General features: G+C 36.6%; 1 protein-coding gene across 5 annotated transcripts in view; it reads right to left on the reverse strand.

Annotated features, from left to right (window-relative positions):
• Positions 1-15711, reverse strand: part of EPHA6 (EPH receptor A6) — a 380709-nt gene that overhangs the window by 69233 nt on the left and 295765 nt on the right. For 3 of the 5 annotated variants that reach the window (XM_072923989.1, XM_072923978.1, XM_072923971.1), the window contains one exon: positions 4576-4698. The exons of the other annotated variants lie outside the window; for them this stretch is intronic. In XM_072923989.1, the coding sequence (XP_072780090.1) occupies positions 4576-4698 (123 nt within the window). The remainder of the gene's footprint in view (positions 1-4575; positions 4699-15711) is intronic. 5 annotated transcript variants of the gene reach the window in all.

Here is a 15711-nt window from a genome sequence, read left to right on the forward strand (position 1 = left end):
TCCCTGCCTGCGTAACGGGAAAGTCCATCTACATTTGAACTTCTGTTTTCAGAAAATACATTCCATGATGTACTAATTATAGGTTTTATAAGGTAAACATTCCAGTGGAACAGCACTGAGGCTGGCAAGAATAAACTGGAAGAGCCACTTGGCTCAGGTATCCCAAGAAATGCATATGCAATAGAAAAATCAATTTGTTAGTCACTGGGAAAGGGTTAGCAGTTTTCATTTAACAACAAATATAGAAGTGTAGGTGCTGGAATAGAGTAGAGGAAAGTGCATTAACTGGGGGAAAAAAAAGTTACTTTTCTCATTATTGGAGTATTATAATCATAGCTGAATTCACTATGTACAATTGCTCCTTGATGGTTTCTTGTTGAGTAATTTTGTTCAATAAGGGTCTGTCAATACAATTTGCTTTCAAATGTCAGTTTATACAATATCAAGAATAATGGGCTCACTCAGGTGCATTTGGAAATGGTAATAAAATATTAATTTTGTGCAAAAGAAAACTGTTAATCATCTAGTGTAGTACTCTACAATTATGCATGAGTTTTTTGAGGAGCTCTGTGGAATAAATGTGAATATTGTAATGTGTGTTAGACAAAGAGCCATAAACAACTAGGCAGTAAAACACTGAAGAGGGGATATCCTCTGTAGAATGTGCTTTTTGTGGAATCCAGGACAGCAGTGAGCAAACCATCCTATATAATTTCCAATTTCTGGAAAGTGAGTGCATTCTAAATTTCTTGCATGCAATATATTTTTTGAGGTTCACAAAGGTGGGTCGTTTCATCAAGCCAAATTTCTTCGCTTCTATTTTTCCTACAATGTCAAGGAGCTGGATAGTTAACACTCACAAATTAAGTGTCAGGAAATAACTGATGGTCACATTCATTAAAAAAGTCACACCAGGATCCTTCCACAGAAGCTCCAGAGAGGAGTTTATGGCAAGAATAATTTTGATTGTTCTCTCTGGCTAGTGCAGTTTGAATGCTGAACAGTCTGAAGGAGAGGTTTGGCTAGCAGAACATTTCCATGGTAGCTCACAGCCTGGCACCCATCTCTAGACCTTGTTGACAGAAAAACTCAGTGAAGGAGTTTAGCTTGAAAGGAACAGTAGGAGAGGTATTTGTTTTTCCTTTTTTCCTTCCCAGCTCAGCAAGCTGAGCAATCTGTGGCTCTTCAAAGACAGCAGAGCACCATGAAGCTTCCTGCCTGTAACTTCTGTGGGCATTTACACAACAAATCCTTCACAGGACACTTCAATCAGGAGCTGCAGGAGGAGAGAGATGAGAGCTTCCCCAAGTGGAGCAAAGAACAGGGTGTGTACTTTGGAAGAGAATGTGAAGAGAGAGATGCAGCTCTGGCAAGTTTATAATTTGGGTTTACACAAGGTGTGTGTGTGTATGTGTCATACACACACATAGCAGCTTGTGCCAGAGTCAGTGTTGATGAGGAGTGTAAATGTTAAGTGGTTTAAGAATTCTTTTTAATATATGCAAGGCTATCACTTGAGAAAAAGTACTTATTGCTCATGTGAATCCATCTGTCAGTGCAGACCTACATCAGCTAAATCATGTCATTTTGCACTGCTAACAAACAGGTGGAATAACAAGGAATGAGGTAATTTGTGGCATAAATGATAGCTAAATAAAAAGGAAGCTATTGTCTGCAAATAGCTTGTTTTTGCAAGAATCTAAGATAAGTTTTTCAGGCCTGCTTTAAGTTTTCCTTCTGGTGAAACTGCTGTACAGCAGTGACAGACACTTGATGTAACTATCAAATATAAGCACTATTGCATTAGAATTTATGTCTAGGCTTAAAAACACCTACATTCAAGACAATCTATTTATGCAGAAAGACGTAATGCCTCGTCCCAGCAGCATAAATTAATCTTTAAATTGGCTAAATGAGGATATCTTTTACATAAGAGAATCTCTGCACAGTGTAAAAGCTGATTTACACAAAACTGAGCATCAGCTGTCAATGCAATGGTAAAAGAAATACACTCCTCTCAACTACTGAGAATAAAGTAGAAAGGGAAAAAAAGAAACCAACAGCTGCATGGCCCTGCCAAGCTGCTTTCCAGACACTTATTTATAGCAGGCTTTCTAGTTTAGTTCTTTGTTTCATTAAAACATCTGTGGCAAATTTTGTAGAAAAAATATTTAAAAGCATTTTGTCTTTAGTTAGAAAGAATTTTTCTGAGTATTTAGAAGGGAATCTGCCACTTATCTTGAGTTAAAGGTTTTGGTAAATAAAAAGCATCTCATCATCTTTGTTCCTAATGACCCTAATAGCAGAATAATGCTGGCATTTTAAGCCTCCCATGTAGTTAAATTAACTGAAATCTTACCCATAACCAATATGTGAAACAATTAGGTTATAATTCTGCAGTTATTAAATGTTAAGTACCTCTGTTAGGCTTATGAGAGCTACTGTCCAACACAAGCCCAAACATCTCCACTGAATCATGCACAGCAAGAGATCAGACAGTTTTGAGTCTCTTACATCCCAGATCAGCACTACCTTGTCAAGATTTGTTTTCATGGTATTTTTGGTTGTTTTTTTCCCCCCTTTTTTAATGTGTGGGATTTTCTTTTCCTCACAAATAAAGCAAAGCTGCTTTTAGCAATTTAGAAAAGGAAAGGGCATCCCCTGGTCATCTCTGATGAAAAAAGAGGCAATTCAGAATTCATACTGTGCTTAATATAAATGTAAATATGATAAAGTAAAAAAGGAAGAGTTCAATAGCAGCACTACAGGTAAGACTGGTGAGATGCAAATGTTAGCAGCGATTTCTGACTGCACAGCTTCATGCCACCTGTTCCCCAACATGCATTCCTTCTCAGAGGAACAGATCCATTTGATTTATCACAGTTCTTCATTGCCTCTCAACTACCTGAAAATCTTTCCTTTCTCTGGGTTTGCTGGTTTGCCCACTTTTTCTTTGTTGTTGCTTTTGACATGATCAAATAACATTTATCTCCATTAACTTGCAAGGATATCTGTTACACATCATGCAGTTGCATTTCCATAATTTCCCATTTTCAATGTTTCATCAGATTGAATCAGAATTCTTAGTAAAAGACATTTAATAGCAAGGAATTATGAATGATCTTCATTAAAAAAAACTACATTTAAGAGTTTTAAGTCCATAAGATCAAAAGCTTTACAAGTACTCAGAAAAACATCAGTCCTGAGGATCTTACAAAATTAACTTGTAGGTGGGGAGGTAGTTGAGAAGCCAGTTCATGACTTTGAGGCCATTTGTAATTTAACAGAATCAGTGGGATGCTCTACATAGCACTGTGTTCAAACCAGAATTTTGTGGGGCCTGCAGTATTTCCTGCTCAATAGTTGTTTAGTTACAGGTACCACCTCATTGTGATGCTGACTGCCACAATTCCTAAGGGCTATTAAACACTCTGAGATATCCCATGGAGAAAAAAAATATGGAAAGTATTTCACAAACTGTCGACAAAAGGAACCCAAACAGTCATAAGAAAAGACATGAAAGCTGCCGAGACGCTTCTATTCAAAGAAAGCAAAGAAAGAAATAATAGCACTTGAAATAAAAAGAAAAGTAAGAATAATCTTGTAATTAGAATTACTGCAGTAGGTAAAATGGGGCACAGAGAAGTACAATAGTTTCTTTTATATAGCAAGTCAATAACATTATGCAATTTTCCAATTTTCTGCCTTTTCTTACCAGAAGAGATTTTTTTTTTCTTTCAAGAAAAACTTTTAAGTAACACTACAGATAACACAGGATGTCCAGAAAAGATACCAGCCCAACATTAGCCCATGCACAGATCCATTTTTACACAGAAATATGTGGTTTGAAAAGGAACTTTGATTCAGTTTTAACTATAGTTATATGTATTTACTCTTCATTTATTACTTTTGATGGAAATGGTGTTTAATGGCTCCAGAAGAGAAAGGATAACACAAGTAGCCTGTCTTGGAAAGGATGCCTCTAATCTGTCCTCATTCATTTAAAGAGAATTACAGGAGTTCAAATAATGAAAAGTAATAAAAATTAAAAAAAGAGGCAGTTTTCATGAGATAAAACTTGCAGCTACCAAAGCACACAAAGGTTTCAAATACCAAATTAATATATTATTAAGTTTTTCCTTTCCACATGTGTTTTGCTTCCATGTTTTAGCAAAGGAATATAAATTTTTAGGGAAGAGTCACAGAGTCACACAAATTCTGAGATTTTACAGTGGCATGTTTAAAGTTGTCCTTCTTTGGTGCACATGGACATGTTTCATGAAATGGATGATTTAGAGGACACCAGGCCTTCTCTTCCAATATTTAGGTTGGCCACTTAACTGCAGAACAGTTTCCCTCACAATTTCTCCTATACATTAGTTCAGGAAAATAGTTTGTTCCCAAGAAGTTATTGTCTTTTCCATTTCCTTTTGGTTTGGCTTTTTATTGGAAGGGACATCTGATCTACCCTTCTGACAAATACCATATTTTATTTCCTTGAGAAGTGTGGAGAGATAGGGCAGAGAGTGAAGGAAAAAAAAAGCCTGATGTGTGGGAACAGGCTGGAATACCTACCAGAGGAAATGCTGGGGGGTAAAGATCCACCCCCTGCCACTGGATGTGAGGCCAGGATGCTATTTAAAAATCCCGCCCTCAGGAATCTGGAAAGAGACTTCACCCCAATGGTCGGAAAGGATCCTTTCAAAGAAATAAAAATGATCATTAATCAAACGACTTGTTCTCTGGCTGACAAAAGAAGCTGACTGTTCAAAGAAAGAACAACCAAATCTCTGCAGAGTTAACAGTGGTTTCATGGGAACAGATCTCATGAAAAGCAGTTAAAAGCTTTTGTTTGCTTTTTAACCAAGTCATACAATACACAGCTTTAACCAGAAAAAGGTTTTTTGCATAGTTTTCAAATGGAGAATTCCAGCACTTCTAGGCACAATAGAAAAATTTGGTGTTTCAACAGCAAATTGCACCTGTGGGATACTCATAATGCATTCCAAATGACTCCCCCATAGAGGTACGTTACAATTTTGTGTGCAAATCAGACAGACCAGTAGAGGTGAGGCTATACCAGCACAGCTGTTTTACACCAGTGTTTTAAAGCCACCTGACAAAAGTCATGTCAGGCAAGGGGCAAAGAGGAACCAGAATTTGCAGCTAAAATATTGAATTCTGTGTTAAGGCAGCTCCAGCAGTCAGAGCTTCTGTCACACCTCCCAACACCTGTCAGTGTATTCATACAGGCAAAAACCAGGAGTGTGGATGATGCCTAAAGATTTTTAGCTTTTTAATATATTTTTTCATAGAATTGTAAGTTTTTGATTTTAGGTAATGTGGACATGGCCCCTTTCTGCTTTGCTGTTACCAGAAGCTCAACACATTTTATTCTTTCACTGTAATAAACTGTATATTCTTCTCGTTGCTTACATGTATGGTTTTATTCCTGGAAACAATGATTATCTCATCCACCTCTTTTAAAACAAGTATTTGTGACATATCTACTGCAGTGGTGAGAAAGGAAGATGCCTTAGCATTTGATTCACTGTTTCAGCTTTCAACATTTGCACCGAGGTCTGCAGACATAGTTTCAACTTCCTCAGTGAGTGCCAGCATCAGGGATGGATCTGAAATGACAGCTCTGCACATCTAACTTAAAAGCACAGGGTCAAGATTTTCCCACCTGGCAATAGATCTAAACAATCAGAATAATCTATGTGATTTTGCAAGTAATAATCTATGTGTTTTTGCATTAAGTAAGCATCCATCCAAAAAGTTAGGCAATGGCAAGTTTGTTTCCTTCACCTGGCAGGTACTTCATATTTGTTCGCTTAAGAAACAGAAAGCATCTTAATCTTTCAGATAATGAGAAAAATAAATGGCCTTAAATAGTTGAGATTTTTTTTTTTCCCACTAATAAAAATACTTTTAGGAAGATTTAACCTCAAAACACATGTGCACTTGCTGAATTTAAAGTAGCTTAGGAGAGCTTTGAGTTTTTTACTTTTATTTTCAAGCGAGAGTTCTCATGTTTCCTCTCAATCCATCTGTTCTTTAAATTTGTTAGTTAGCCATGCTGCAGTCTGTGGAAAAATAATTAACTTAACTGGTGATCTAGATGCAGTACTTTTATATCTGATGGCTACAGGTAAGTTTTCCCTCTGGACACTCAAGAGAAACCTTTGGCATTCCTATAGAAGTGTTTCCATATTCATTGGCTTTCACTTTAAAATATTTGCAGAAATGATCCTGGACAGACAGTACAGAATGCAATACACAAAAATTCAATTTTAAAATGGAAATTGTTCCATTAACTCCAAGATGTTTGGTACTAAACAGCATCTTAAAACATAAAGGCTAAATAATGAACATATAAAGACTTCCCAAATAGAACATTGCTCCTGTTTCAAAATATGAATGATACCAAACATAAAGTACAGCCACTGAGTCACACACCATATGTACAGACCTTCAGAAAAGCCAAACAGGTTCAGCTTCACCATTGACATTTTCCTCTATTTAAATGCTATTAAATGGCAAATAATTCCAGTTTCCTAACAGTCTTACAATAAGTTACTTTGTTATAGAAAGTAATGAAGACAACCCCAAATTTATTTTACTTACATATTCAGAAATTAAAAAAAACTAAGGAGCAGTTAATTTTAGAGCAAATAAGCCTATAAATACCAAGAAAACTAGAGGGCTGAAATTATTGAGGTTTTATAAGCAGCAAATAACTAAAAGAATACATATAAATATCACTTTTCTCTCACACTCAAAAGTCAGGGTTCAGTTGCTTAAGTATAAATGGTTTTTGTCATTTGAGATGCTTTAAAAAATCTTAGCCATTCCCAGCTGAGTGGCAGACATGACATGATCAGCAGGAGATTTCCACTCTGCAAGTGGCTGTAAGAGGCAAAGCAGCAGTTGGATATTAAAGAGTAGGCACTGAGTGTCATTTTAGGCAACTGAATCCCATCCAGTCTCCTGTCACCTCAGAAATGTCTCTGACTAAGCAGAACTCAGAGTTACTAGAACAATACTTCATTTAGTCTCCTCCAGAAGTCCTCAAACACCTTCTGAAAAGGACAAGGTTGGTGACATTCAGCCCTGACCACTATCCATCAACAAAAAACTGTAAATGAGAGATTAAAAGTTCATTCATCTTAAAACATGCATGGCTCTAAATTAAAATACAGCCCCAGGATGAACTTCTCTTTCAGCCATAGGTATGTTTTTTTCATCATCTGCACAATGTGAAAAGAGTTGGAGACTTGATGATGTGATTTTATGTTGGGAAGGTGATAATCACTGCAGATAAAGCAAAGTAATTCTTGTTAAGCCACATCTATCACCACCAGATGGACAGAGCTTTGATAAGAGCTCTGGGCATTTACAGTAGTTTAGAAGTTACTCAAATATTTACTTGTTTGCATAAAGACTGATGAAATATTTGAATGAATGACACAGGATCACAGAATGTGTAAAGTTGGAAGGGACCCCAGGAGTCAGCTAGTTAACCAGATTTCTTGGGAAATTATGCTGTTCTGTCAGCCCACATCATACAGAGACTCGTGCTTCCCACCACTTCTGTTGTTTTCTGCAAAAACTAACACTCATTTTTGCAGTGGGTGCACTCACACTGATGGAAAGATCTTTCAGTACAAGATTCTACACTGGGAAGAGGAGACAATAATATTAAGCCATGATTCCTCAGTGCCCTCAAAAGCTGTTGTTATTTAGCAGCTTAAAATTATGGATTTAGTGAGGAGAAAACCCCAACCTCTCCCTGCTCCACAGGTACACGCTATGAACATTGTGTCACCTTATAAGTTAAAATATTAGTTGGAAAAGTGTGTTGAACTATAGAAATACATGGAATAGCTGACAGTTCATGAAGTATCCACTACTTTCTGAGCCCTGTGATACCAGTTATAACTCGGTGTAAATTCTTCAGTTTCACAATAATTACAGCTAAGTGCTTGAGCTCAGAGGCAGTGGGGGAGTGCTGAATCAATTAGCCTGCCTTCCACCTTCTGCTCTTGTTCCTGGGGGGATATCATCCCACAAATTGTGGAATTTGATAAGGAAGTCATTGGTAGAGCATCCTAAAGTGGCATGGCAAATAGGATATTATCCCCTGAGCAGAAGAGCAGGAGAAGGTGGCTGGGCAAAGGAAATCCATATTCTTAGTTCAGCTCCAGAGCACAGACATTAATTCACACCCATTTATTGGCACTGTGTGGTCACAGCATGACCAGCCAGGAGGAACAGCCACTGCTCCCAGCCCAAATCCCATGAGCAGTGACAAAACTGTGCCCTGTTCTTCGTCACTGATGGTTTCCCTTATTTATTACTATTATTTATTATTATTAAGTATTTATTCAATACTTTCTGCAGATGGAATGACAATTTCATGTTCTGTGTATTTCTGAGCATCTAACAGCTACAAATTCAAAAGCAGCTCTTTGGCTGCTTAATTTAACAAACTGGATGGAGAAGTGCTAGAGAAGTCACAATTGCCTTCTTCTAATTGTTATTACAAATACCATCTCTTTATTTGCTCCAGCAAAAGAAGACTTTAGGCTGTTGTTCCTTTCCCATAGATTTGGCTTGGGAAAAAAAAGGAAAAATGCACGTGTGGTGTACTTAATGTAAAAAAACCCATTGCTCTTTGTTTCTATCTAGTCAGTCCTCTTGATGCTTTTCATGCAGGGATTGTTAAAAGCCAGCTAAGAGAAAAGTTCTCAGGAACTCTGCAGATGAAGGCTTTGGGGAAGTGAGGGCTGTAAGGAGCTTTTGCATTCACTCTGGCAGGAAGCAAACTGTCCAAACTGCATTTTCAGGCAGGGTGGGCTGAACATTTAGTAACAAAATACTGGAGGACAGAATGCAGAAAGTTTTCCTGCTTCTGCATAGGGGAATTACTCAATTTTATCACTTAATGTCTGCGAGAAGACTGGCTTCTGTTACGAGCATTTCCCATTCTAAAATAAAACCTCATTTTTATTGTTACTGGTGTTTCCTTAGGGAAGTTAGAAACAGGGCTAGAGCATTTTTTTTCCAAAATTATTTGAAATATATCCATTATGGAAAGTACTGCAACATGGTCGACTTTTCTCTTACATGATTTTATTGATTTATCCTTTCTAGACCACCAGGAATGGCAGATTACATAATAATCTTTTATGAGGGAACATATGGAAGGTTTTTATAAGGAATGGCTTTATAAAACTTTGAAATTATGATGTCAGATTACAGATTTTAGAGCACTCAAAAGGCTTGACTTGCAATGATTTTTCTCTTGAAAAAAATCAGAAGCAGGGGAAAAAATTTATCCCTGATGAATTTGTTTGATCATGTTTTCAGTACATTAAGAAAACATAAACTTTTTACTTTTTTCAATGCAACAATCTAGACTTAGAATATGCTCTTTATTTATTTTAGAGCTTTTTATTTTTTATGAAAGCAAAGGCTGATAGAGTGATATGCCTAAATGCTTACCTGAAAAACTCACATCTCTTAGAAAAATCTGATTTTCAAGATCACTAAATAGTATTTTGCAATATACATCACAAAATATTAGAGCATAACAAGAACTGACAAAAATTACTGTGCTTAACCCCTGCTGAAATCACAGAACATAGAATGGCTGAGGTTGGAAAGGAGCTTTGGAGGCCACCAAGTCCAAGTGAATCATGTGAGGATTTCCATTGCCTTGCAAATGACACAGTGAAACTCCTGAAGGCTGAATTCTACTCTAGGGTACCTAAACCAGCAAAACCAAACCTGCATTATGCTGTGCAGAGGGAAATTTATATTCACATGTTCAGCAACAGATTTTCAAAGGGTGCTCCCATTTTGTTTCCCCAGATTCCACCAGACATCATACCCACAAATAATTTTGTCAGCCCTCAATGAACTTTCAAGAACTCACAGAGTCCTTTCACTGCATTTTCCTGGTATTTGGGTTATTTATTTCCATAAATAATGGGTTTACTCTTCAGTTATGTTTTAACTCTGAATTTCCTGTAGTTTACTGGTTTGAAAATAATGAAGCATTCCAATGCTTTGGCTTAATTTCTGAGGAAGAGACCCTTCTAGCCCAGCTCTTGGGGAACATATTTTCCAAGTCCTGCTTTTCTGTATCAAGTTCCCTAATTTCTGCTCCAAATTTAAATGTAAAGGGTCTTTCTGGAACCATGAAGAAGACAAACACTGGGCAGGGCAAAACTGCTGTTCAGATCTCCATCCCTGATGAGTTTAACCTTGAGATCCTTGTGGAAGACAATGCTTCCCTACAAACCTGCACTCTCATCTCTTGACTGGCAGATGGGAATAAGTCCAGAGGTAGGAATATTTACACAGAGTGAGACTGTTTTAGAAAACCCCAATTGTAACAACTTCTGGCTTTACTTATGACTTCTCTGGGACAAAAAGCAAATGCTGAAAGAAGCTTTCAGTTCCTAAGGAGGAACTGATGTAAGTAACAGAATATTTGGGGAGAATATTAACATCTAATTTAATTTCCCTTGCTGCTTCTAGACAAACAGGTGATTTGGGGGGAAAATGAGGGAATTGCTTGAAAAGAGTTCTGCAAATACTACAGGCATTTATTTTGTGATGTGTTAAATGTCAATGCACAGTGAAGTTCTGGTTGCTGGGAAGATTGGTGTGACAACATTAATATGATTAAGGCTTTTAACAGCCATAAAAAAATGCTGTGTTGAATCATCTTTGTAGTCTTAATGGAAGAGAAATGGAAATACTGAGCTTCTATGGAATAAAACTGTGTATGCTTAAGCTGTCTACTAAATAATTATTTTTTCAGTCCCTGCTTTAAAAATAGCTTTAGCACAATGCTAAATAAGAACCTGAAATCTTTATGTGTTTATAGGGATGTATGATACCCAGGACACTGCTGCAAGTACTGTATGCTGTACATTTAGATTTCATTTCATGCATTCATTATTAGATGAAAACAAATTACTTTAAAATTACATTTTTCATTATAGAAGAAAACAAAGCCTGTAATATCAGCCCAAACCTTTGTGATTAATTTTGTATACATCATTATTTCAGGGAGTTATGAATCTATTAACAATTAGCTGAATTATCTTTTTATCACCAACATTTTTGTTATTTTGGAAGGAAAAACATCTAAGCATTCCTTTGTCCTTTAAGACAGGAAACTCCCATGTGAAATGTTGGTGAGTGAACGGGATGGTTAAGAAGCTCCAAGTGCTTTTTAATTTTCAATTGCCCATTTTCATGGTATTTCCATAAAAACAGAGATTTGGGGATTAATTTCGTACTTTATGTTTAGAAATTGCAGAAAGGTTTAATTTAATGAGTGAAATAGCTTTTCATGGTGACATCTGAAGATGAATGTGTTCATGCAGCCTGCTGTGCAGTCTGCAGCTAAAGCTCTGATTTTCCCCTCTTTTAGCCTTGTTTCCCTGCTACAGCATGAACAAGGGCTAGGAGACAAACACTTCCCACTTTTAGACAATAATCAGTATCACTGAAAAAGCCTCACTGTGTTCAGCTGAAAAAAATCCCTTGGGGCTGAGTGATTTTCTGTTGAAAAAATGTAGGGTACAAATTGAGGATTCCTTTTGCTATTTCATATTCATCCATTCACAATTCACTGTGCAGTAATATCAATGACATAAAGCCCACAGGTTTGATTTCCTTCCTTTTAACAAACACCACTTGACTGCCTCAAATAAAAGATGCCAGGATTAGAAGTGGAAAATTGCTGTCATTACCAGAATTGTGACTTGGATTAGAAGTGGATTAAATGCTTGTTTAGATTTACAAATCTGTAAATTAGACAGAAAATCCTCTTTGCCACTGCTCAGTGAAGGTGTCCCAGCCCACACCTGGTAAACCAAGACAGGTTGTGTTTGCTCTCTGATGGCCTGAGACACATGGACAGGAATTCTGCTTTCTTTTTTGAAAAATGCTGCTGACCAAAGAGAATTGTTAATTACCTCCTTGCTGGTACCTGTGTATTCAGAAGATTTTCTCTGCAGCTCAAAGACCACTTGGTGTTCAGTGAATGCAATGTGGTAAAACCTCTCTCACCTCATCCTCCTTGTGCTGGTTTTGGCAACAGTGACTCTGCCAGGATGGATGTTGGGCAGCATTTGTTTACTTAGCCCACAGAGTCACATTTTTCAATGCTTATAAAGGCATTCATTGAAAACTGGAAGTGAATTGCCAGTCTTACCTGAAACACTTGTGTGCTGAAGAATGTGCTCAACTACAGCAGAGAGGAAAAAAGCAGAGAAAAGAAAGAGGGGAGACTCTTTTCCAAAGTGGGTAAATTAATTATTGTCAGTCTAGGGAGACATTAACAAGTTTCTGTTGTTTCAGGAAGAAAGGTAATCAATTATGTGAATTCTAGCAACAGTGCAGTGATTGGTTTCAGTTTTTTACTATTATAAAAATTCTGTACTGTGCTTCTCTAGATAAAATATTGAAATGAAGTCATTATCAGCTAAACTTATTTGCTTTCAAATTTTATTCAGAAGAAATTACCTTGTTAAAGTTTAGTTGAAAAATGACAATATTTACAGATGGATGTTGTTATAAATCTATTTGAGAATGTCTGGTAGAATAGATTTGCTTCTGAAAATGTGTTTACAGGATTGTCATTAATGTTTTGTGCTTATATTTAGAACATACTTAAACGGAATACTCTGTAACTTCACACCATCTATTATGATGTTTTAAAATCATATTCTTTTCTTTCCCACATTGCTTCTTTCAACTGTATCTCCCTTAACAGCTTTATCATTCTCTCCTGATTTACAAGCACCATGTTTATCTCTGAAGAAATGTAACATTTATGAAGGATTATTTTGTTCAAACTGAATTTCCAACAAGGAGTTTGGAAAGGATCCCAAACAGTTTGCATCTAAGTTATTTATTCTTCTGGAACCTGAACTATGTATGTATTAAAGTCAGAAAGATAATTATAGTCAGTGAAACAGTTTCTTTTCCTCACATCTAACTCTCATGTTTCCATAAAATGCAATATCAGATTTATATGGGAAAATTACCAGTCCATTTTTCAATTCTTCTTGATATGAATCTGCTGTTAAAGATATCTTAAGCTTATTGCTTTGCATTAGAAATTTGAGTGTGAGCCTTAAAGCTGTAGGAAATATCACAATGCAAACTTTTGCAGCAGAGGTTTGTATGGAGAGACTAGACCTGGAGGGTCTATGGGTAATAATAAGCAAAAATATTTATAAATAATACTAATACCCAATAATGGCTACTATTGAAAAAACACATATTTGAAGATAAGTAACACAGTTCACATTTTAAAACAGTTATTTCCTGCTTGCCAGTGGAAGGTGTAGCAGGATGCTCTGCCTGGAATGGGGTAAAATAACTTGAACTATGCCCTCTGTATGCAGAGCTATCCCCAGTCTTTCCCCATGCTCAATCACATGTACATTTACCAGTGTGTTTTTGCCTCTATACAGAAGAACAAATGAATCTAAACTTATCAAAATAAATCAACCAAATACAACTTGTGAATTGGGATTATTGATTGCTTTCTATACACTCTTTAACCCCCTCACTCCTCTGGCTGTCAGCTGCAATTGCTATTGTCATTTATAATTGCTCTCATTGTTGCTTTTATGGTTCTGCTGCACAGGCAACAGATCAACCATGTTGTGCAGCAAATCTGTCAGCACAGTGCAATCTTATCTCCCCCTGATATTCATTGATCTTCTGGTTGCTGTTGTTAAAAAAGCCCCAACCCTTCATATATCTCCTGTGCACTCTAAGTATCTGGCCCTTTAACTTATTATACCATATTCTTCTTTACTTTCATGGTGGAGGAAGAAATTGCATATTGTATTCAGATATTTCAGATGGAAAAGCAATAATTTGCAGTTAATAACGATGATAATTATGAAAAATGATGACCATGCATTCCCTTCAAAAGAAAAGGAAAAAGAAATAGTCTGGCCATATCTTATCTACAGGGCTTTATCTTTTTACAGCTGTTAGTAGGAATAATTTTTGTCACATATTATTCTATTAGATCCACATCTGATGTCAAAGCATCTGAATATCTTTGAAAGTCAGGTCCTGTGTGTCTGAACACAGACATCTGAAGGCAAAGGACCCTGTAGAATCTGAAATGCTGTTTCTCAGCTGTAACCTATGAAAGCAGAATTATGGAATTTATTTATGTTTGATAGTGTACCCTGGTCAGATTAAGCTGCTGTTAACAGGGTGTTACTGCTTGACTGTTTGACAATGTGCTTTTTCTTCACTGCTTATCGTCCTGTGGAAGACGCAGCAGCAGAATTGACAGTCAAGATGTATGGCTTGCTAACTGCAAAAAGGGAAAAGCAGAACACAGAAATGTGCCTGATTTGAACTGCAGGAAACCAAAATGGCTCCTTGACTTTTGGAACAAAAATCTCAGAATGTAATGCATGAAAGACAAATGTAAATTTTTCCAGAGGGTTAAAAGCTCATTTCTTCTAAGTGTATGTCATTCAGGAGAACTGAGTATTGTGGATTTTTTTGCCAGCAACCCTCAACACATGAGTGCATGGTGGTTTGCATGTGTAATTTGAAATGTCCACATGGATGCATGCATGTGTAAAAATAGCTCAGGACTATCAACATTGATTACATTTCTTCCAGTACCAATCAGGAAGGGTAACCTATTTTGCAAGAAGGCTACAGTTACTCAGTGTTGTCTGCGTTATGTGCACAGCTCCAACTTTCAGCTCTGTATTTTGGATAATACTTCAATAAACTGAGCTCACAAATTTGGCTAACAATGCAGGTGGTGGCTGTGGGTTTTGTGTTAATTTGATGGCCATGCCAACTCTGGATTCAGTAATGTGTTGCAATATTTATCTATGAATAAGGATACAAAGGAAAATAAAGGGAGTGAGCCAAATTTAAATTTACAGCTCTACTTACTGAACAATTTATAACACAGCTGAGATCCTGCTGTTTTGTCTATCATTATGTGCACAACTACAATAATATTCTATCAGAAAAATATAGCTTTATGCTCAATGCAATGTAATGTTCACTGGCTAGTATGACACACAAACACTCTCACAACCACAGTGGATTGTCCATAAACAACATTTAAACTTTGCAGAATCATGCTTCCTGGGAGTACAATTTCACCATCCATGACCAAGGAAAGAATATTATCAATATTGCCACAAAATTGACTCAATATTTTTGAGTAGTAATGAAATATACAACATTATGTGTACAATAAACAAACAATAAGGGTGTCATAAGTGCCATTCCAAAGCCAGGCTCGATGTCTGAGGATGTGAGTTTACAGAGGACCAGAGGTTTGGGTGCTGTCTTCATTTATCCTCCTTTTGTGACGGGACTATTTTGAAAATCCTTCTGGAGAATACAAATGTACATAATGCTGTCAAAGAAAATGAATGCCTTAAAAAGATTCCTCTTGTGCACGTGATTAGTACGAATCCTTCAGCAGTCAAAATTTGGAACAGAAACAATTCCTTATAACTAGTTTACAAGAATTGGAAGTTATTTAGGGTATTTAAGTTATTTACATTCAGATTATGAATGTAATAATGCCCTTGCATGCACTGTTATTTTTTATTAAAGCAGTATTACATAGTACTGATTAGGTTTTGCTTTAAACTATTGTGTAAGGCACTGTCA

This window comes from Taeniopygia guttata, chromosome 1 (genome assembly GCF_048771995.1).
Source record: "Taeniopygia guttata chromosome 1, bTaeGut7.mat, whole genome shotgun sequence".
NCBI lineage: Eukaryota > Metazoa > Chordata > Aves > Passeriformes > Estrildidae > Taeniopygia > Taeniopygia guttata.